This window comes from Neodiprion virginianus, chromosome 6 (assembly GCF_021901495.1).
Source record: "Neodiprion virginianus isolate iyNeoVirg1 chromosome 6, iyNeoVirg1.1, whole genome shotgun sequence".
NCBI lineage: Eukaryota > Metazoa > Arthropoda > Insecta > Hymenoptera > Diprionidae > Neodiprion > Neodiprion virginianus.
The window spans coordinates 25,324,861-25,347,668 of NC_060882.1; the positions used below are offsets into that span (position 1 = coordinate 25,324,861).

A 22,808-nucleotide genomic window follows, 5' to 3' on the forward strand; every position below is an offset into this window, starting at 1 on the left:
ACGGCTCGAATCTATGACCACTTTGTCTTACAACCCCCGAGCTGCATTTTCCCCGTCGGCCTTAAGCCCTAGGATACTAGTTGACTTTGATAAATGGGTGAAAATACAGATCCGTTCGCGTTATGATAAGTTGCTGAAAAAAATTTCACATTTCATGAACCATACAAAAGTGTTAAATAGGCCAATTCACACGGCACACTATCAAACACTGCGGTGTTGACATGTTGGTTCCAAAAAAAAAGAAACGGGTGATAAAGAAAAAAATTGGATGGAACAGGAACATCCAGAAAATAAAAGAACACAGAAAGACATTTAGGGAAGATTAATGGGCAGGTAAATTTTAATCAACGGTCAGAAAGGACCATAAATTCCGACGATGTATTGCCTGAGACAATTATTATTACATATTTTAACGATAAGTATTAGTACTATTTTTTTCGTGATTATTCTTATTTTTAATTTTTCCTTCTTCCTTTTATTCGGGCTGATCGTATTACGCCTTCTGAACTTCGGAGTAGTAAATTTACAACCGCATTGCGTGCGTGCGGTCAGCCGAGTGCCATCGGCACTGCATGTACGTATGTATTGGTATATCATACCCTGCATCTTGTGCGTATAGGTGTACAGGTTACAACGAGATGCTTAACACGCGACGCGACCGGGTTGTAAATTGAGCAATTTACAGGTCATTTTGCGAAATTACCACTCTGCGGTGGAATTAATTGTACTGGACACGGACCGTGAGTCGAGGTAAACGGGCTGATGATATTAATTGTTTATTTGTGTACCGCGAGACAACTCGTGTCGTACGCGCGAATAATCTACGTCTAAATTGTCTCCATGGGCCCATGAGGTTTCATTTTGCGGCTTACATTAAAACCGTGTCGTAAATCTTCCTGCAATCTTCCCTCACGTACCGCAAGGATCAAGTATCGTCGGTGCGAGTGGTGGTGAAATTAAATTCCTGGCAAGGCGTAAGCTCGCATCATTTTTGATCGATAGAATTTTCGCGAAAAATATCTAAACCGCGAAGTTTTTACCAAATTTCGAATTTCCACTATCGGAAGTCGGAGAAGTTTCGGGAGAAAAGGTGGAGTCTAAGAAACGAAGAAGTGCGATGCACTCTGGTGCGTCGTGACTGCGCGCACCACTCTTTGAGAATTCGTCGTTAAGAAACGCATTAGCGGACAGGTGCCGTGTGGAAAAATACAGTAACTCAAAAGTCTCGCGTACAACGCGGGCCGGACGCGTTGCATGGTTAAAAATGGAAGGAGTCGAGAAGATCTTTGTGGGCACGCCGTGGGGGTCCGACTCACCGATCTCACTCCAGGACCAGGTGGAATGGCGCGGAAGGTCGCCTTAAAGGCGTCAAAGCATCCCCTGAACATTACAAAATTACACATCCACAGCCCATCCAATTATCCCTCCCTTCTTCCAACAATACGAATGGCTGAACCGCGGCTCTTCTGTCTATTTTATTACCAACTATTTCACTTCCTGTTGAAATCTCGCCAGTGCAGCGCCTCGAGTTGATGGGGTACCAGTGATTCATGGGGAGTATAGGTACGATAGGCGGAGCTGAGCTGAAGAAACGGGGAAAAACGGTTCATTGAAAGAGAGAAGGATAGAAAGAAAGAGGGAAAAAAGAAATAAATTATCGTAACTGCACCTATAAACTTGGAGCAATTATCGACGATGGACCGTTGATATACGGAGGTATTGCACGTATAACGTGTGTAAACGCATGATCGACGACGCGGACTTAAATTACATTCCGAGTCCTTTTTATTCCCCTCCTCTCCTTTTTTCACTCGATAACGCGTGCTTGGTGGGGTATAGCGTGTAATCTGGTTCGCTAACCGGTTAACAACGCGTTCAATTTGTCGGTCAATTAATACTTGTATACCGAGTACATACACAGCAATTAAGGTATTAATCTACGTGCAAGCACGTCTCTCTTATTAAGCTAATTAACTTCCTCGGTTCCCCGTTAAGTACGACAGTGAAAGAGTTCCGGCTCTTTCTGCACTCGTCGTTTTTCTCCCCCTCGTGTACGGAGGTTTGAACATGGAAATTACCATGGAAATTAACATGGAAGCCTTGCTTCGCGGGGCCGATAAAAGGGTCTTCGATATTCGTTCCGTCGAGCTTTCGTCATTCCCGTGGAATTGGTCTTACAAAATCGTTCGAACGAAAAATGAGAGCGGGTTCCGGTTATCCTTTCGAGAATCAAGCTGTGCATCCGCACGTTTCGAGAGTTGCGTAGAGCGGTTTCTACAAATACTTTAGAGGGGCGATTTTAATCTGTAAAGCGAGCAGTGCAGGTACCTCGGACGCTTCTCCGAGGCCCCGCGAGCTGTATACCCTGCAGGGTAACAGTATACATGATACATGTAGCCGAGACTTCCAAAAATACAACTCATAAGCGTCGGAATATGAGACCAGAAGTAACATAAAGGTAGAGGCATCTGGCGCTCACCAGAATATAATAACAGTTAGCCAGAAAACGCGCTGCCTTGCCTTGCGTTACGTTACGTTTCGTTGCGCTGCCTTGCGTCGGGATACTGAAACGGAGCGCTTCCATCGACCGACCGAGACCAGCCATCGGCGTAGACCAATAAACGATGGTTATTACATAAAGCAGGCACCCAAGGAGAAATACCTAAAAAATTTGAAAAAAAAGAAGTGGAAGAGGAAGCAGAAGAAGAAGAAGAAGAAGAAAAAGAAGATGAAGATGAAGAAGAAAACGTGCTTCGGTTTCAAGACGAGGATATTTCCAACCTCGTCAGAGTGTCTACTGAAATGTGAAATCGCAGGTTTATCTCCCGAGGTAAAAAAAATTCCCGGATAATTTCAGGGTTGACGCAAAATTGATAATTTCCTTATTTCCGGATTGAATCCTTACTTCCAGGCTTTCGACGTCGTCTTTTATCAGCCCAGCTTCGCCCTCCGCGTGTGTTTGGATATGGTAAAACACGTTGAACAGTGCAGGCCACGTGCGCGGCGTTGACACGTGCACCGTAAACAATGAACGGAGCTTAGAGTGCTCGAGTACACGGGGCACGCGTGACCCCCGACCCCAAACCGGAGCTTGCACACGTGTCTAACACGCGTGACCCTCTCTCGCTTTCTCTCCCTTCCGTGCAGGGGAAAGGATTTACTCCGACGACCCAATTACGAACCGCAGCTCAGTCAACCTTTGCTTTTGATCCTGTTTATCATAAATTCACGAAACCGGAGGTAGGCATTGACGCCCTTTGCACCGACAAAATGATGCCGCGGGCCTCGGAGCCGAGGATCTGACGGCAGTGAAGAAAATTTTTACTCTTAGTGATATGATAAAAAAAAAAATATAAAGCGAAAAGTATATTCATCACGATCGTGCTTCTAAACACATTTTTCCTCGTTTTTTATACCACAGATCGATACAGGAAACGAGTATCTGTGAAGAGATTTCCAACATCGACCCCGGGAAGAAAAGTCTAATTTCTTCTATAATAAAAAGTATTTGGAATGCTTCTAAATTTTTTGTAAAATATTTTAATCGCAATCGTGCAATGTGTGCGAATTCCAATTGAAAACTAACAATATAAAGTTTCGACGGAGCGAAACAGATGGAGAAAAGGCCCGCATGTACGAGGTCCGAAAATTCACTTATCTCATTCGTTAATCTCTGGAGGAGGCGGGGGTCACTTTGTTACAGCAGGCACTTAATTCAATGCCGAGACTGGCGTGGTCGGAACGATTCGAGGGGTCGACGATCAACGAGTAAAAGAAATTGGCATCGACGAGGATCGTAGCTTTGAAGAATAATTTTTTACGAAACGAAAGCCGCATTCTTCATATTCATCTTCACTTTGTGCGATTTGATATTAATAAAGGACCCTAACCGTGCGGTGAATTCTTCAACGGCGTCAGAGGTGGATGTCGCTGTTAATTTTTTGAATTCTAAAATCCTTGTTAAATTTAATCGGTGTGCGACCAATTAGAGGAATGTAGCGTGGTAAATTAATACAGGCGGAGTTTACAAGCTTTGAGGTACAGCGTGGGCCAGTTGTTCGTATAAATCAATGAAGCACGTGCCCACACGCCGCAGAATGTCGGCGTACGGTGTTGCGCAATATTGCGTCGTCGATAATTTAGATCAAAAGTATCGCGAACAAATGAATAGAAATTTTTCGAATACACGACTGAAATGACGTTGGTAATTCTCGTTTCTAACCATTTTACCATTTTATTATTATTTTTATTTTATCTCTTTTGAAATATGTCTTACAGCATTCCGTTTACCAGAGAGACTCGTGTCCGCTCCGTGGTATAAAATAAGACGTATGTTTTGTGCGATGCAATATATGATACGAAATTCCTCTCGAGAAAACGTGATGCAGTTCTCCGATGAGGAGAATCCGCGTTCTCGTAAGCTCGCGTTTAACTTATTACACTTTCCGTCCCGCAACCGCGATTCATTTTATGTCTAGACGGAATTCAGGATTAATCACTTTCTTGAATCGTCCTAAAAGTAACTCGAAATAAATCACTTCCGGCTGATAGAGAACCTCGCGTTCCGTGTCACCCAGCTTTCAACGGTGCCTAGAAAAGATTTTTCAATCTTCCCCCTCTCTTATGGAAGAAGACGAGAAAAATATTGGGGGGGGGGGGGGGGGGGGGGTGGTGAAAAAAAACAACCACGTCGTTGTAAAAAATCAAACGCCGTTACCCTTGAAGTTTCACCCATTTTTCGTCAAACGTTTGTCGGTTCTAATGCCACTATTTGTCCAAATTCTACATAGAAAATGTCAAAGCACGACCGCCTTGCGAATATTTTCAAATTCAGGACGCATCGCGGTGCACATTGCACAAAACTCGGTTAAGAATTTAATGATGCCAAGAAAAAGAAAGTTCGTGTCAACCGACTTTGCCAGTTCTTCACATCTCGTATGCGATCAAGTGTTTCGATTTTGACAGGAGTATCACGGATCACGTAACGATCAGAGTTCCCTTTGAACAAGTGTATTAAATTTTCTAAACGAGGCTGCACGAACGAGTTTCTCTTGGGTAGAATCGGAGTAAAAAGAAGTCGCACAGCAGGCATGAATTAAAAGGGTTAAAAATAAATTGCAAGATGAAAAATTCGCTCGTTACAACCGAATCAACGATCTCCCCGGCAATTACGATGCGACGCTTCGTGTTTGCACGGGTCAACGACCCCTCGGTTCCCGCAAAGCACGTACAGCTTGCGTATAACGCGGCGAATATGTGTCTAGGAGGTATATTATACGGATCAGTATACGGTGACAGCCGGCTTTGTACTCTAACTGGCAATCAGGGATGTAATGCATTTGTCGGATACCTCCGTCCAGTTGTCATATCATTATACCCACGGACGTAACTAGTCTTAATGCACCAATCTCGAGCATTGGCCCAGTTCCGATTGATTCCGCGTGTACGTCCAACCGACAATTACTGCCGCGACGTATCGGCGACGAACGAAAATTCGAAAGTTTTCTCTTCCTTAATCGAAACGTAATCACATTGATTCGCACCTTCCCAACCATCGCATCGTCTGAAAATTTCTTCAAGCCTGGGGTGAATGAGTCCCAACTCACGAAGTGCCGAGACCGGGTGGCTGTGTGATTTTTAATACATAATTGAGCTGATGGATACGTGCGTAGAAAATGGTAACAAGCTTCGAGGGCGCGTGGTTCGTCGCGTCGTTATAAGCCCCACGACACGGAAATAGATCAACCGACCATGACAACGGTGCGGTTCGGGTTCCGTTTTAAGAAATAGGATAGATGGACACATTGGGCACGTCACAGCCGTCCGTCCTCTAGTTTCCGCTACTTTATACGCTTCACCTTTGGGTCGTGCTCACTTATTAACTGTTCATTAACCATCGGCGTGGCACTGTTGCGTACTGTTAGGTTGTTAGTATTTCTCGGACGGTTTGGTTCAGGCCTCCGATTGTGGACGGAATTTAAAACCGATCAATCGACGCTGTCGACCTGCAGGGCGTTCAAGAACGCCGCGAATTCGCGATACGAGTTTAAGGACACACAAGCGTGTCGGTTGAAATCGTGCCAGGTCAATCAACGTTAAACAAATTGTTCTCACTTTTATTTCAAACATTTTTGTAAAATTTGAAAACGACTCTTCGAACCGTACCGGACTTATTTTACTTTAAATTTTTTGTGATTATACATTGATCTTTACGGGAAAATGTCAGGCTCATTGGACAATGACAAAGATTTTAAATAAATCAACTCCGGCATGGTTCGGACGATCGCTTTCAAGTTTTACACAGGTGTTTAAAATAAGAGTAAAAACCATTCGTATGATTTACATTGACATGACATAATTTCGATCTACGAACCTGTATATACTTGAGGAATTCATCGGGATGAAAAAAAGTTTTTTAAAATACATACGAACTGGTAAAACGCAACGATCGGAGACAGGCGAGCGAGTGGAGTAAAATATTGATATTCCAATTTGGTAAGCCTGGATGACGCGTAATATCACAAGCAGTATTAGGCACTACAGCAGCCGACACATGCACCGGGCTGGTATAATAACACATAAGCAAGCGGTGCACGCTGCAGTTTCGATTATAAATATATGAACGTCGCTTCCGGTAATGAGACGGATCATGCAGCCTTCACATCCGGGTGGCTTCGCCTCGCCTCGACGTTGCCCCTTCGTCGATCCGTCTCGAAAGGTGCCTGTAGTGCCTGTATACCTATAGTCCTGTATAACCCAGAGAGACCGGAGATACCCAACCACCAGGATATCTGCTGGAAGCCTTCCTGTCACAACAGCCGCGCATTCCGCGGTGCACTTTTTACAGAGAACCTAGAAGAAAATCCATCATCATTAAAAGATGGCGCGTGACGCCCCGCTAGCGTTCCGTCTTAGCTTGCGACAATAGCGATGGAAGCGATCCGTCGCATTTCGGAGTTACAACTCTCGTCGAGTTCCCGGGGTTAGCGAATAACTGCGAAATTGGAATGCAGGTCCGGGGCGCAAGGCTGTCACGACTAGCACTGCCGAATGGGTATTTTTCACCCTCGTCGTCCTGCAGCTGGCTCGAATTTGTTCGCGCCTTAACCGTTCTCGCTCACTTCACTACTTCGAGCCGTATTCCATGCCCGAGGAAATTTTGGGGTGGCTTATTTGCCCGATGATTAATTGCAATCAACAGGACCTGACGTAACGAATGTTCGGGATTAATGAAGCGGCGGCGTCACGTTATACTACTCGCGTTAAACTCCCCAGGAAATGATACCTTACACCAAAAGTCGCGGTGACAAATACAAGCGCTCCAACTTCGACAAAGCTCGGCGGGCCGCGCCGCTCAAGAACTGAAATAATAACTCTAATCCCCGTAACTCGGTACGCCGATCCTCCCAAAGTCCTTCTCTTCCTGCGAAGAAAAATACACCGTGTCTACCGGTTATCTCTGCTCACTCTAAGCGGCTGCTCTCCCTTCGGTCGATCCGAAGTCGGTAAAATATTGTCAAGACTCGGAACGATTGCCGGCGGGTCACCGAGGGTCAATCATGCCGGAATCACGACCGTGCGGAGAGACAGAAATAATTTCAGAGTGATACCAGGGCCTGGTCCGTGTCATTAATTCCGGGCTGTAATTTGATTCGATAAAGGTGTCGTGAGCCATGTCGGCGTGCAGCGATAACAAGACGGATCGCCCGATGCCAAACGATGAAGATTTCGGCTTTGATACGTCACTCAGAGCACCAGAAATATCACTGCCGAGTCTCTCGTGCTCGCGTTCACCTCTCCTTATTCTTCTAGGTCGCCGAGGTCGTTGGTACAAACGAGATACGCCGGACGGTATAACTTATATCCCGTATTGCATTACGCTCGAGATGAAAATCTTTCGTTCACCCGTTGCTGCAGGTGCGATCCGTGACTAATTGACAAATCGAGTGTCCGAAGGTCGGGATGATCTCGCAAATTATCAATCGAAAGAAGAACAACAGCGTGTAGTAAAGTTGACGTGCCTACCTACCGGATATCATCGGCAAAAAGAGTCCTAGAAGAATGAAAGGTTGTAATCATTTATAATTCAAGTCTTTTCGCGAACAGAGCATTACAGTTCGTATATAATACGATATTTCATAATTGCACCGGGAGTTGATGCTGCAAATAAAAAACGCCGCAGTTGTTGAAGGAGGGAATTCACCGAGCAACGACCTCGAGCAGACGTTAAAGATTGATGAACCAGTAACCGGACGAGCGTCGTTCTTTTTCGCCTGGCACGAAAATTCTGTGATGAATTCGTGCAACGAAAACGCAAATGAACTAATCGTCGAGCAATCGAGGCGTCAAAGTGCGCGTGCAACTGCGTTTCACACGGCATTAAACGATCGAACGGTAAACTTGGATGCCGTCCGAAGAAGAAGAGGGTCAAGTTATCATTGAAATTGCGCTCGCGTCTCGATAAGCAGAAGCAGCACCAGCAGTGGCTTCGCGTAGCAGGGCAGGGTGCAAGGGCAGAATGTTGAACAGCGTTTTTCCAGATAGTCACAACGATTGTAGCGCCACGCCTAGATCAATTCCTAGGACGAACGGGCGAAGTCCTCCGGCTGAATAGTAAACAAACTTTTGCGAACCCTTCAACGATCAGATAAGCAACGGCATCGGCCCGAGACGTAATGGACGCGGTGCCCGTCTCTCGACGATGACGCGTGATTCGAGTACCAAACGAAGGCCGGGATGAATGGAGTGTAAGAAGACTCCTCGGGAGGCCGGTTTCCCTTATTCTAAAATACCCGACGATTATTGTCCGAGCTACGCGGGGTGGCTCGACTCCTTTTTATATGTATATTCAAATTCACTCGTTTCCAGGAGCTGGTCGAAGCCAACCGGATGTCTCTCCGTACTCACACAGGTGTCCATATTCGTATAATCAGTTCTTCGGGAATGATTCAAGACTTCCGAATAATACCAAGAATATCCTTATCCGTGCATGGTATTCATTATATTTGTTCATGCGGGAAGTTTCATGCCTGAACAAAAAGCCAAGCTTCGGTTGTAACTACGTGACTGAAAATTTCAGTAAAACCACTCATGAGTCGATCCATTTCTCTTTGAACATAAGTAGAAAAGAAAATATGATTGAACCTTGTCGAAACGAGTTTTTGAGAATTCGGAAGCTTTTTTTTTTTGAAATATTCTCAAGTTTTCTAAATCTTCGAAAAGCGTAATCAAAGTTTATAAAATTCGTTGAAATGAAAACTGAACGTAGAAACGATGCGTAGAAACAGGAGGAACAGCTGAAAGAAAAATTGAACCGAAGTCGTAAGCTGTTAAATAAAACGGGAGATGCGAATCATAAAACGTGGCTGTAGGTGGTTTAGGCGAACGTATAACGGCCATACGCGTATATGTATATACAGGGTAGCGAAAATATTAAATATAACTTTTTATGAAGATGCACATCCACGCAGAGGGGCTTATAATGGCGCTGGCTTGGGACGGCCACGAGAAAAAACTCACCGCTAGAAGGTATATTTTTAAGATGTCGCATTAATGGTGCAGCCAAGAGCCGCGATTCTGAACGCAGGTACGCAGCAAGTATCGCGAATAAGGAAAACAATGGGACGAGGTGAGTGAAATGGCGACCGGTTGCGAGGAAACTAACGGTTCGCTGTGCAGGATAAATTATACATCATCGGCTTTTGAGGGAAGGGGGCCGCGCGGTAAAAATTTCGCGCGATGCAAGGTCGTTTCGCATTGCAGCGCATTTCGCGGATATGCGGCAAGGAATTCAGCGCCATTTCGCTAACCGGCTCGCAGTGCACGCTGCAGGCATTCGTCCCTGGAACTGCATTGTAATCAGCGCCTCTTCTCTCGACGATGTTGCACCACGGAGAGGAGAGTCCTTTGTCTCTCACCGCCAGAGGCATCGCCCGCAGGACTGCTAACGACATCCGGAAAAATAACTTCAAGGTCGCAAAAGAAGCCAACCGCGTTTCCGGCTGTTTTGCTTGCAGCTAAGCGCGCGTGCGATAGAGGCTGTGTTTTTATAAATTCAAAGCGTGCCAACTCGTTTGTTAACGGCATCGTGGAAAAAGGCGTCGTCTGTCAAATGCCTTGCTCTTATTTTTCCCCTCAATGTTATCTTTTTTCAATTAGGAATCGCGATTCAATACGCTCGCTTCCTTCCCTTGTCATTCCACATTGTTGCATTGAGGAAGATGAAGTCGGTCGTTACCCGCGCCGCGAGCCTGGGAAATTTCAACACTATTTTGACTCGGGGGCATCGGCTTGTCTAGTGGTCATCGGCTGAACGGAACTCGGGCTCTTGACCTATCCCCATCGCATAGGCGAGATCTGTTATTATACCTGACCGTCTGCAGTAGGAAACGGCGTGTTCACGATTCGGTCCAACCGGCATGAAAGCGGCCGATTGTCGGCGGGGAAAATTGTGGCTCAACCGCACCCTGAGCGTGGTAATTTATATCCACGTTTCCAGGCGGAAGGAATCGAAAAGAGTTTTTCGATCTCTGAACTCCGCCACGTCGCCTACGCGATATAAAAATGAATGAATTGAATTGAAAAATAGGCTTGTCAAGTTCATCTCTGAGAAAGTAGCGGGAAAACGAAAAATAAGTTTGAAAGAAAATTGTTACTTACGATGATAGAAGGTACGCGGGTCGTTCAAACAGCGCCCAAAGCTCACGATCAGATATCCTAGAGTCGTCTTCACGAATGGACGCTGATTGTAAGTCTGTATTAAGTTGTTGCAGTAAATAACACGTTGCTGCCATTCGCGTGGGCGACGCACAACCACTACGAGTGAATGTGCTTCGAACGATGCGAGGATGACTTTTACCTGGCTATGAAAGCGTGTTCGGATCACTTGAATGAATTAATGGTCAAAGGACAACGGCGGTTGAATCGGTGTTTAAATCCTTTCTCAAGAATTTTACCATTTCGCGTATTATGCAATTTATACAATTAGTCTTTCCTCAGGATTTGCGGAGGCAGCTTCGAGCCAGTAACTGTGATTCCGACTACCGCAAGGGGTCGTGTGTAACTCAATTCATACGCGATGCGAGCTGAGGTGGAGGTTCCGAAGGTAGAAAACAAAGAACGGAAGTTGGGAGATGCATGCTCAGCGAGTCTATCGGCGTTGTCCTTACCAAATTAATCCCGCTTCGGCCACCTGACTGATGTGTCCTTTATCTCTGAACCGAGGGAACCCGACGTACAACCGAAAATCTCCTGCTGCAGGGGTACGAGGCCTTGTCAGGAATTCTAAGCGTAGCCGAAGTCAGAGAGGCCATTTTTTTTTCTTCCTACACGCTGTACACACGTGCTTATGTATACATAATACTTCCATAGATCTTTGAAGGACGTTAATAAATTACGTAAATTTTCATCCACCGTGACTCGAACGCCCAAGATTTTCTCTTTCACTTTCCGCTTGGCTTATATTTATTTGACATTATACACCGAGAGAAATTATTAGCTGCGGTTAGTACACAGTGCTTAAATATATTCATATTTTTGCAAACAGCTGAAAAATATAGTTCTGGCTACAAAATAAACACGAATTTTTTTGTTGTAACTGAAAAATCTATAACGGCATCTGTTACTGTTATTTTTAATTTGATTGAAAATTTAATGTTGGCGCAACGGTGAATCAATGTCAAAGATTTGTTGTACTAAAAAAGTACAACGAATCAAACGAACTAATTTTTAATTGCATTTACCAGAAAATGTAGTATTGATAGCTATAATAGCACAAAACAGTTACTTGTATCAAGTTCTCTTGTAATTTCAATAATATTCAAACAGTTGTTGTAATGATACCAACTTTAATAAAATATTCTAATAAGCCTAAAACAAATGATATTTTTCTTGTTTCGTTCTTCTGTTGACGAGGAGGGGAAAACAGCTCAACTTTCTCCTCGGGAAGTGTCCAAACTGCACAATAACGTTGACGAATAGTCGCGTTCAAGTACATAGTCATAGATAGTAATTAATGACCACCCACATTGTTCGTGAATTGGAATCCAGTGAATTATGACGAAGTATCAGTAGTATAGATATTGTAATAACAGGTATACCTTACGCGTTTGTCTTGCGCGTAATTCTAGTTACAGGCCTTTCAATATCAAACATTCGACGCGTTTTGTATGATTTGTGACCATCGACCCATCCGTTTTTTCCTTTCTCCTTCAACCGTTCTCGACGAAGGATGAAATCTATCGACTTGTTCGTCCCAATTGACGTAACCGCTGATTAATTATTCCCGCGACGTGGTTGTAATGTAACTATTACAATACTTAATAACCTCTACCGGATCGGTAATTGCCGACCGATTCTGACAGTCGATAAATAATGCCCCCGAGGTAATATCTAAATTCTAATCCTTGAAAAAGATGTTTGTTCGTAAGATTCATACGAATCCGATTGCGCAATACCGAATCAGTATAACCGGCACCTGGCGGACCGTCCGAACTTCCGGTTATGCCAAATTTGGCACTAGGGAAGGTATCAAATGTCCATAAGCGAAATGTTAAGGTGAAAACGATCCCCGAATGAATGGAGCGTAGTTTCGCCATGCAACGCGTCCCACAATGGCACGAACGCGATAAGCAATAAATGCTCACCGTTCAGGGTCTTACGACAGCGTGCGGAGTACGTAATACGAGATGCCAGTTTGCTTCCTGTTTTTTCAAACGACCGAACGGTGCCCGGGATTTAGCCGCAAGCTACAATGAATGTAGGAAGGCTAATTCGACACGGGGGGCGGGGATTCCTTTCCTTTTTTCGCACGAAGGGAAGAAAAATTGGGAGGAATCGTTCTTCTCTCGAAAACTACCTCGAGGGCAGGCTTCGCCGTGGAACTAGCTCAAGAATCGTCGCGTCACGCTGATCGGATAGACCACAATAGCGATAATGGTCTGTTGTCATTGCGCGTTACGTTATTTATGTCTGCAGATTTTAAGAGGAGCCAAACAGACCGGGGACAAAATAGAGCCGGCAATAGCGTGGACAGGAAGTTGTCGTACATAAAATACCGCCGGTTTATAGTAAACACGTGGCGTTCTATGAACCAATAAAATATCAGGCTCGTTGTTTTCGGGTCGCTTCTCTCGCCGCCGTCTCTAATTGGTCTCCATGGTCTCTGGTCCACCGTCCAGGCGATAAAAAGCAATCAGCATCCAGTAGCCGGGCCGAAACCCGTCGCAGGATAATTTTTGCTCGCCCAAACGTTGGTGGTCACGGGAGGGAGGATGATTCGAAGAAAGTAAGCGGCCAGGGGTTCGTTTCGACCCTTTAAGGGCGCGACGAGTGACTACAGATAAGAATTGGAGAGCCGAAGAGAGCGGCTTTGGTGAATAAGTAAATGCCAAGGCGGCGGTTGCGGAGGATGAAAATCAAGATGTCCTGTGGAGAGTGGCTACTTTGGATGCGTAACGGGTCGGGCCGGGGTCCTGGGCGGATACGCCACCATATTGTTTTCGATTGCCGAAACGAATGCCGCGCGGTACTCTCCGATTAATTATTCCAACCGTGAAGTGCGCCTTAAGAGACGTGATGCACCTCTGGCTGAAACCCGCGGCTGTTTGACCCGCCGTTTCTTTCGATTCGTCCTTCTTTCACCCCGCGATTGTTGCAGACACGGGTGATTATTGCGTCGCGACACCCGCTCGAAAAACGCTGTCGAAATAAATCGAGCACGGAATATCTACCACTATAATTAGCTTCGTTGCGACGGTCGTAATTCAAAACGTTTAAACAATGCGGTGTATGTGCATAATAATACGCTCGCGAATGCACGGTTGCGTAGATGCGTGCGCAAATTGTTATACCGAATAGAGCATCGAGTGATATCATATGGTAATGCCTGTGGGGAAATTTATTTTAAAAACAATTCTCAGAATAAGAACGTCAGGCTTTTTGCATCTCGTTGATGCAGCGATTCGCTGAAATTCAGACGTCACTTGGCGTCATTTCGCCATGTCAGCGAATCACGGACCGTCACTAAATCAATCACCTTCAGGTTGAATGGGATCCGATATACCGAGTCTGAGCAACACGAAACAGAACCTCGCTGTGTCCAATAAGTGGGATTTTTATTTAACGAAGACCCACGAGAACGCCGGCGCAATTTTTCTACACCATCTGCTCTGCGTCTAGGTTCCTAATGTGAAAGAAGCATAATTAAAGGACGAACGGTTTCCCCTTGAGATTAAGAAGGCAAAATTCTTCGTTTCCAGGAATGAAGATGAACCCTCGAACCCTGCATGGTTCTCCCACTTTCACGGAGGAGTGTGTAAATTTGTCCCTGTCGCATTTACCCCTGCAATCCGCGGTACGTTGAACAGACAACCTCGTAAGAGATCCGTTAAAAATGCGACGATGAAAATTGGATCACGCGGCTTGTCCGCTGTTAGATCGAACGAGCGTCCATGAGTTGCGAGGAAAGGTGATGATTGAGTTGGTTATCGATGAGCGGGAGATGAAATGTGGGGAATAAAAACGCGAGCGCAGTCTCGCCGCTCGAGGCCTGAGTAGGTAAGTACATGTAATATGTAACGTGCATCGTGACATAAATGGGTGGTGAAATTCTTCGTTTAAACACAAGCACGCTCATGGATGCGCAGAGATATGGGTACGCGGATTATTTATAGTAACGAAAGTCAAGTGCACCGGCAGCACCGGCACACGTACACGAAACCGCAGTAACCAGACGTGATTTACACAATTACACATACCTACCCTGCACGCACTGCTCGAGCCAAAACAAATGCTCGGGGCGTAAATACATCTGCCTGCCATATTTGCAATGTTCTCGCACGTTTATGCGTTGCACCCACTAAATCCGCCGATTACTGTTATTCTCAAATGTTAGCGCTCTTGCCTGTTAGACTTTACACGTTGCCACTCGTGCATATGCGAACACCAACGTCCGTCGATCTCGCTCGGAGCACTGCTTGCGGATACCATTGAACGGTTTCAATTCGTCCGATGGGAAAACTGAGGGGAAAGAAATATTTTTTGACGGGTGATGAGAAACAAGTGGTTTAAAAGAAGGCCCTATCCCTTTGGAAGTATAAGAAAAATGATATTTCTTCTCTACAATCCTCTTCCACCGTTATGTTCAATCCCTGGATCATCTTCAGCCGAACGTCTTTTCTCTGCCTTTCCCAAATTCGTATTTTATCCACCTGCCATTCCCGTTTCGCTTTTCTTTTTTTGCCTCATTTTTTTCGTTTCTTTTCTTTTTTGCATCCTGACGGACACGTATTAGGGAGGGCACAGGATTGGTTGTCCATTATTGCGATCGCATTGTGAAATTGTAGGATCGAATTTTATTAGAAAAGGATGAATCCGAGGGGGTCGGCTCCGTTTCCCTTTTTGCTGCTATACTTTTTTTCACACCGCATGACAGATGCACTCTCACGATTGGGACACTCGCTATAAAATACTAGCTGCCGATCTTTTGCACTGCACTGGATCCTGGCAATTCCGTGTAAGAAATTCAGCCGAAATTTTCTTTTTCAGGAAGGGTTTCTTCTTCCCCTAAAACTTTTTCGAATACCGAAGAGAAATACGAAATGAAAAAAGACCGACAATAGCGGATATTAAGGAACGGCTTTCAAAGAGGATCAATTTTAAACAAACTATTCGGTTCTGGAGACTTGAAAACTGGATCGATCATGGACTCCTGGAAGCTATAAATCGGCTCAATGCGTTCGGTAAAACGAGTTCACCGTTCACGTTTACGTTAGCACCACCGATGCGTGCATACTTGTATCAAATAAAAACACCCGTGCGCAAGATCATTGCAACAACAAAAAAAAAATCGTCGATTTTGCAAGCCGCGAATATAGACTTCGTCCGAGGATGTACAGGTATAATAAATATAATGCATCGCATACACGTTCATACGAGTAACCAATATTCATGGTCCCATTTCCAGGAATACACCCGCCTGCAGTAATTTTCTCCCCACAGCTATTTTCGTTCATCGAATACCAATGCGTAAAATAATTCAGTGCAGAAATATATCTATATAATATACCTAGATACAGAAGCGATGAGCCAACAACGTTGCCCGTTGGAAAATATTCAAATACCGACAAGTATCGCGAATGACGTATCGTTTGTATTACCAAGGGGGAATTTCTTCTTATTTATCGTCGCTGTATCTTCTTCTTCTTTTTTTTTTTTTTCTTCCACCATCGCGAATCGAAAGCTCTTAGTTCATCTACCTCGGCTTCGTAATGGGATGAAAATTCTCGCCGCGGGCGCGTAAATTTTACTTTATTAACAATATACCAATTTTTTCCACTTACCTCGTTCTTCGCCTCGAATATCTGCCGGATGATGCAGCCCCCAGAATAGAGAAGCGATATTCTCTTCATCGACGGGGCAAGACCAGCAGCCCCGTTTTCCTTGCCGTTCGGTCCAGTCGCGCAGTCTGGCTTCCGCAACATGATATTTATGACTGACCCTTTCCCGCTACCGAAAAGTCGCAAGTGTATATGCTAACTTTAGATCGTATCAAGCATCCACCCCGCCCTTCCTTGCCCCCCTCCCTCTTCCCTGTATCACTCTACTTGCACCGCATTTTCGTTACGTACGCTCCACGGCATCTCAGCATACACACATCTTCTAAACAAAGTTAAATAAACACTTCAGTTTTGCTCCACTTCCGATATGCGCGATACCTCCTATTCTATCTATCGGTACTGAATTTTCCCTCATTTTTAGGTACACATACAACAGGTTTTATTTTCAATCGCACAATATTACGTTACTCTGAAATATTTGATTGTTTGTGAGCGGAAATATTTGACGTGCAAGTACAGCGAATCGATATCAAAGAGTTCGATGAAGTTCAATTTTTATTCCAAACCAAAGGCTCCTGCGTCATCGACGTGGCTGGAGTCGGGACGTATTTTTTCATCCTAAAAGTTGGTGTTGGATGTATGAACGCGCACTGCTTTAGGCACGCACATACTTATCTATTATACGTACGTACCAGCATGCAGAGCTCACCATCTACCGGCCAGTTATTATTAACTCTTTTGAATTTAAATATTTTCGTTTGAAGATGAAGCTGCTGCTTCATAGAGCCCGAGCTTTGCCGAGTAACAGACTAAACAGCGGAGCTTCCAGGTATCGAAATGGAAGCTGAAACTATCGTCTGAAAAATTGACGTGCGGGAGAAGAATTTACACATTTGCACCACCGTTTTTGGCATGCCTAAGTCTCGTAGTTTATACATAATATAACGCAGTATCACACGTGCAGAAATAATTTCCAACCTTACGAAAAAAGAAAAGCAACGAAATAGAATGATTCAAAGATAGAAAGGCTTGCGTAAAAATTTCGCTGCCTTTGCAAGATTTCGCAAGAATCTTACATTGGCTAAAGCTGCTCGAGTTTCGAGAAGAGCTTTCCTTCGACCGTTTGAACTATGAATTTTACAGAGTCGTAACCACCGCGGATAAACAAACCAGCTGCCTAGATTTGTTGACGAATAGGAATAGTTTATAAAATTTCAGTATCTAGTATGCTACTTCGTTCTATAACTATATTACATACGGTAAAGAAATTCAAGGTATTATACATCAGACATCTGTTCCGAAAATAGTTTTCGTCCTTCGATCAATGAGCCGCAAATGAAGATGAAAAGCGAACAGCACCAAGGAACGCAAAAGTATCCCCACTAATTCACGCGCACGTGACGTTTGTTAAAGGCCTAATCAAGACCGTTATTTTCGGCGGTGCGTAAAATTGCTTCCGGTAGTTGGGGTCAAATATTTTCTGAGATTGTATCGTTGCGCGGTGCTATGAGGAAATCGCGGTTGCTGCTCTCTTAAAAAAATGTGAAAACTGGAAGAAGAAGAAAGAAAGAAAGAAAGAAAGAAAGAAAAAAAAGATGTGAAAGAGAGAAGGAAACCTTTTTCACAAAGTATCCCAAGGACCGAAACCCATACGCGGAGTAGGAAGCCGTTTCCCATGCTCGCATGTGCGATCCACCTGCCAAGATGGCGACGAACCGTTGCGATGATCGGGGGGCGAGGAGCAACGCCGATGGAAGGAAGTGCTCCCTGACCGGAAACCACGCACAGAGATGTGACTGCCGCCCTCCGACTCCCGGCGAGGGGGTCGACGACCCTGGAGTGCGGTATGGATGCAGGTACGTGACGCGGTAATCACAAGGGGAGGGAGGCGGTCGGAGGAGAGATATGGATTGCCGTTCGGAAATCGCGGACCATGATCGAGAGGGATTCGTAAGGTGACAAAGTCGGCGGTCCCGTGATCTTCGCCGCAAGATGATCCGTGCCATCGGTTGTTACGTCAGCTTGTCGAGAGCCAAAGTGCCGACGGTTTGAGATGTTATAATCCGATATTGCTTGCCTCGAATCCTACGTCAACAGAGGAGACTTCAACACGTTTCGCGTGAAATTTTTAACTACATCGACGTTTCGAGCGTGGGCGACGACGGGAGCGCCAGGAAGGAGGAGGAGGATGGATCGGAACAGTTTCCTCCTCCCACGGGAACAATTTTCCCACAAAATGGCGAACACCGACCACCGGACAACCAACTGTTGCCTCGGCCACCGGGCCGGAAGAAATCGCCACCGAGCTTTTGCGACACACGCTTTTTCAAAGTCCAAATTAACGAGTCAAGTATACGAGTATATGCGTACGAATACCGTGTGAAAGAAACGGGATGAAAAAAAAAAGCAATAATTCTCCCAGCGTGACGACGGTATTCGTTAATTTAATTATACGTGTAAAAATGATCAAGGCAAGTTTGGAAAATTGCGAATGACGAAATTACCTACGGGAGGAGGAGGAGGGCGAAAGAAAAAATTGCGCAGAAGTTTGATTTATCGAACCAATAACACGGTTCGGTGGCTTCTGCAGGCGGCTTTTGAAGTCCGTCCAAAGTTATTATTTTAATTTTATTGTTCCTTCGAGTTTCTCGCGCGAGCGCCTTCCTTTCGACTCAACTGTCACAACACGGAGGGGGGAGGAGAGAGGATGATGCGGCGGGAGAGGTCTTCTTCCTTTGGCGCGTCTCATCTTTATTTATTTCCTCCGCACTGCCACCTCCACACAACTCCACCTCTCAAGTATAAGCGTCCGTGTGCGTGGCCTCGTCCTCGGAGGGTCGAACAAAAGGACGAAGAGAGTGGCCCACCGGTCCGGACTGACCTGTATCCCGGATCGGGATCGAGTTACTTTGACGCCTCTGGACTTCGCCTTCCTACCGAAAAGGAACCTTTTACACATCGTTTTTAGAGTATCGCGTCGACCTTCCACGTAATGACTTTCGTCTTGCTTTGCAATTCCTTTCGACAAGCGACACACGCTTAATGTTCCAGTGATCCGCAACCAGAAACATGGAAAAAAAAAGATTTGCCGGATTAACGTAATGAAGCAGCTTCGTCGAATATTATGTTCTATAATAATGGGATCGCTTGTAAGCTTATTTTTTGGAAGGTTTATTTTTGACAAACAGCGGCGGAATGTTTGTCCGTGTGAAAAACCACGCGAAGCGAGAATCAGAAGGTGACGAGTCGGCGTGCATTCTGAAGTAGAAACATACGTAGGTATGTTTCTTCATTTCCATTTTCTCTACTTTTTCTTCTTCTTCTTCTTCGGCCTTATGTCGCCACTGAGTAAACCAGACTTTCACGGTCAGATAGCATTTATTGGCTCTGCAGCTTCGAGATAAGCTCGTATCACGCGGACGACTTAACCTAGTCTAATACTTGAGCCTAATCTAATCAACCCTCCAACAACCCCTAATCTTTCAAGATTCTCACCGCTTACGTAATGCGGCGCCTCTACGCGCACACTCAACATACATTCCGTCTTGCGAGTTATCCTCTTTCATTTCTCCTTCTTCTTCATCCGATGCTCCTCTTCTATTTGAGTGCGCAGAAATTCAACGAAACCTTTTTTTTTTCAAATCGTGCGCTTATACGAGTGCCCAAAACTGTTTAGCGCAAATTGAACAACATATTTCAAGGTGTCAATAAAAGTTGAAAATTTTTCCGAAAATTTCTATATCAAACAAGGAAATTGACTGTTAGACGTAAGAACACTGCAGCGAAATTAAGTTTCACGTTTTTGTAAAAATCTGGAAATCCAAGGACATGTTTTGAATGCCGTTCAATAAACTGTGCAAAAAAGAAATAAATCTCGTTTATCAGAATGAAAAATTGCAAGTAAGTTTGTTCTGCGAAAGCTTAACGCAGACGTATTTATAACAGCTGTAAACGGAGAAACAGAGCTCGAAGCGCGGTGTTTCATTGTCTTCAGGGTGGTAAGCCTGGAAGCAATCAAACGAAACTCTATTGGGTAATAACTTTGAAACGCTCGAGCATAGACGGGGTCGGAGTTAACGTATGCGCGGTGCAGTGATAGTACGACGTCTATATCCATACAACGCGCGTCCACAATCGGAAGGTCCTGTCCTATTCCTGACCTGAGCTCAGCGGTTCCTGAGTCGGAAGGCCAAGGAAACGAGAGACGCGCAGCGTTGTCTGGAGAGACGCGTAGACGTCGTCGGGAAAACGAGGAAACGTGGATGACATAAATATGGAACATTGTGTTCCGGTTGAACCGCTGGCTCTGAATGATCGCTTCCTGTTCCTGAGACGCTAATTTTTCCTCGATACGCGCCTAAAATTATCAAGGAATAATATCCCGATCCAAGAATACTCGAAACGAGCGACATCCACGCTCCATTTCGCCGCCGGCGAATAATTGGACGCTCCTCGAAACCTCGTTTTCTATTTCTATTTTTCTTTTTTCTTTCTTTTTGTTTTTGTTTTTAACAAATTCACAGAAGAGTTTTAAATGGATTGAAACATCTTTGCGAACCTTCTTCTTTCACATCCACCTTACCATTACAGATGATTCTAAGCGCGTCATGAAATTGATGGCGTTCCATTGCCGACAGAAATTTCCTCGATTAACTCGTCCGGTTTTCTAAGGAAAAAATACATGCTCATACATAGCCGCGCTTCCTTTTTAAAAGTTTCTCTTTTCTTTGTAAGTGACTTCAATTTTTCTTTCTATTTTACGTTCTGTTTCGCTAAAATTTTATCACACGGTTATCCGCTTGTCACGGGGAGAAACAACTTCATCCACATCTAGTCGGTACTTTGGAGAGCAAGAACAATGAAGATTCCAAGTCCGTAAACGGGGTCAAAATCGATTTCAACTGGGAATAAACTAGCAATTTGCGAAAACTTAAAGGGCGGTGGACGTTTCAAATCGATGGTGATATTTTTTATCACCGGAAGAAATTGCCCTATCCCGGATGCTGAGAATATTGTGTCGCCTCTCCGTCTTTCGAAATTGAGCACTCCACAGTTAAGAAAACTTTGAAAAGTCATTGGGACAAGCCCGGTTTGTCGAGCGATAGAAATGTAGGAGGAGCAACGAGGGCGGTATAAGATGGAAAAAGGTGCGTATATCTAAGAGAAAAGAAGCAATATTACGGTGACGAAGAAGAAACACAAAAAGTCGTAGTTCAGTCATCGTATACGTAGTAAATTAGACGAGGCAAAACAAACAGTAAAAGTGTACGGAGACACTTCCGGAATCTAGCTGCTTGTAGTTTCTCTAACCGTTGAGTATTCTCTCGGCCTGCCTTCTCATTCTTCTTGGGGCAGCTTTTTTCGTTTCCCCGGGTTATATCGCCCGGGGCCATAATAATATAACCCCGAGGAAACACAAACGTGGAACTTGACTATAGCCGCTTCGTTATTTCAATCAAACTTAAGTTACGAGTTCCTCAGCTCCCTCCGCCTTCGCCCTTGGGATGACGGAGTTATGACGACTGTTTCCTGACTTTGGAAGAACTCGCGAGGCTGAAGTCGCAGCGAGTCCCACAGGAAAACCGCCTCCCAGTGTCGCTATACACGTCTTGCTTAATTGTCTATAAATTATCCATGATACGGATCGTGGATCTCGTTCATACCGCGGCTTTATTTATCTGCAAATCACAGCTCGTCCACCACGACTCTCTTAACAATACTCGAACACTTCGAGTATCTGATATCAATTAGGTATAGTCTGACAAGCGTATGAGTTTATAGCACTCGTCGTCGGTCGTACATTGTAATTATTTTCCGAATAACGTAAGTTTTTCATCACAATCATGATTACGAACAGTAAAGATTAACTAAAAACAACAAGATATATAAATTTATCTTCCAATACCCACGTGATTAACAATACGAAGTCAACACCGTAAGGTCATTGAAATAAAATACCATGTCAATTTATTATCCTTACGATAGTCATAAAAAATTGAAATTAAAGAAAAAGATAAAACAAAAACAATCACCGCCAATAAAGAAAAGAAAGAAATACATCCAACCGCGCTGCGTTCGCAACAAAATATGGTAAGTCGACGACAGTAAATGCGATGAACGGAGGATATGAATGAAGGAGGAGAATCTCGGACCACACGCGGCGATAGTCACCAAACGTGTGCACACACGCATGTCTGTATATGTGACATGTTTCACGTGTAGTCGTTTACACATACAGACTCGGTTTTATACGCACGTACCGGCGTGTATCATTTACACGTCCCGTAGCAGCACATGGACACTAATTGCAGAGTACAGGTTTGGTTAAAGCGGAGTCGAACGCACGGCGAAGTGAAGGCACAACACGAGTGTAACGCGAAACGTGCCCGAACCCTGAATTCGCACCAGGACCAGACTTCGAGAAGCCACGGCCTCCGCATGGCGTGGTTTGATGGTGTGCTCAAGGTGACG

General features: G+C 44.7%; 1 protein-coding gene and 1 long non-coding RNA gene across 3 annotated transcripts in view; both read right to left on the reverse strand.

Annotated features, from left to right (window-relative positions):
• Positions 1 to 16,532, reverse strand: part of LOC124307179 (uncharacterized) — a 31,371-nt gene extending 14,839 nt beyond the window's left edge. For both annotated transcript variants that reach the window (XM_046768618.1, XM_046768617.1), the window contains exon 1: positions 16,341 to 16,532. In XM_046768618.1, the coding sequence (XP_046624574.1) occupies positions 16,341 to 16,481 (141 nt within the window). In that variant the 5' untranslated portion in view covers positions 16,482 to 16,532. The remainder of the gene's footprint in view (positions 1 to 16,340) is intronic.
• A 2,351-nt stretch (positions 16,533 to 18,883) lies between these two features.
• Positions 18,884 to 22,808, reverse strand: part of LOC124307478 (uncharacterized) — a 43,112-nt gene continuing 39,187 nt past the window's right edge. Inside the window, exon 4 of the long non-coding RNA XR_006908826.1 lies at positions 18,884 to 19,270. This is a non-coding gene — a long non-coding RNA (uncharacterized LOC124307478). The remainder of the gene's footprint in view (positions 19,271 to 22,808) is intronic.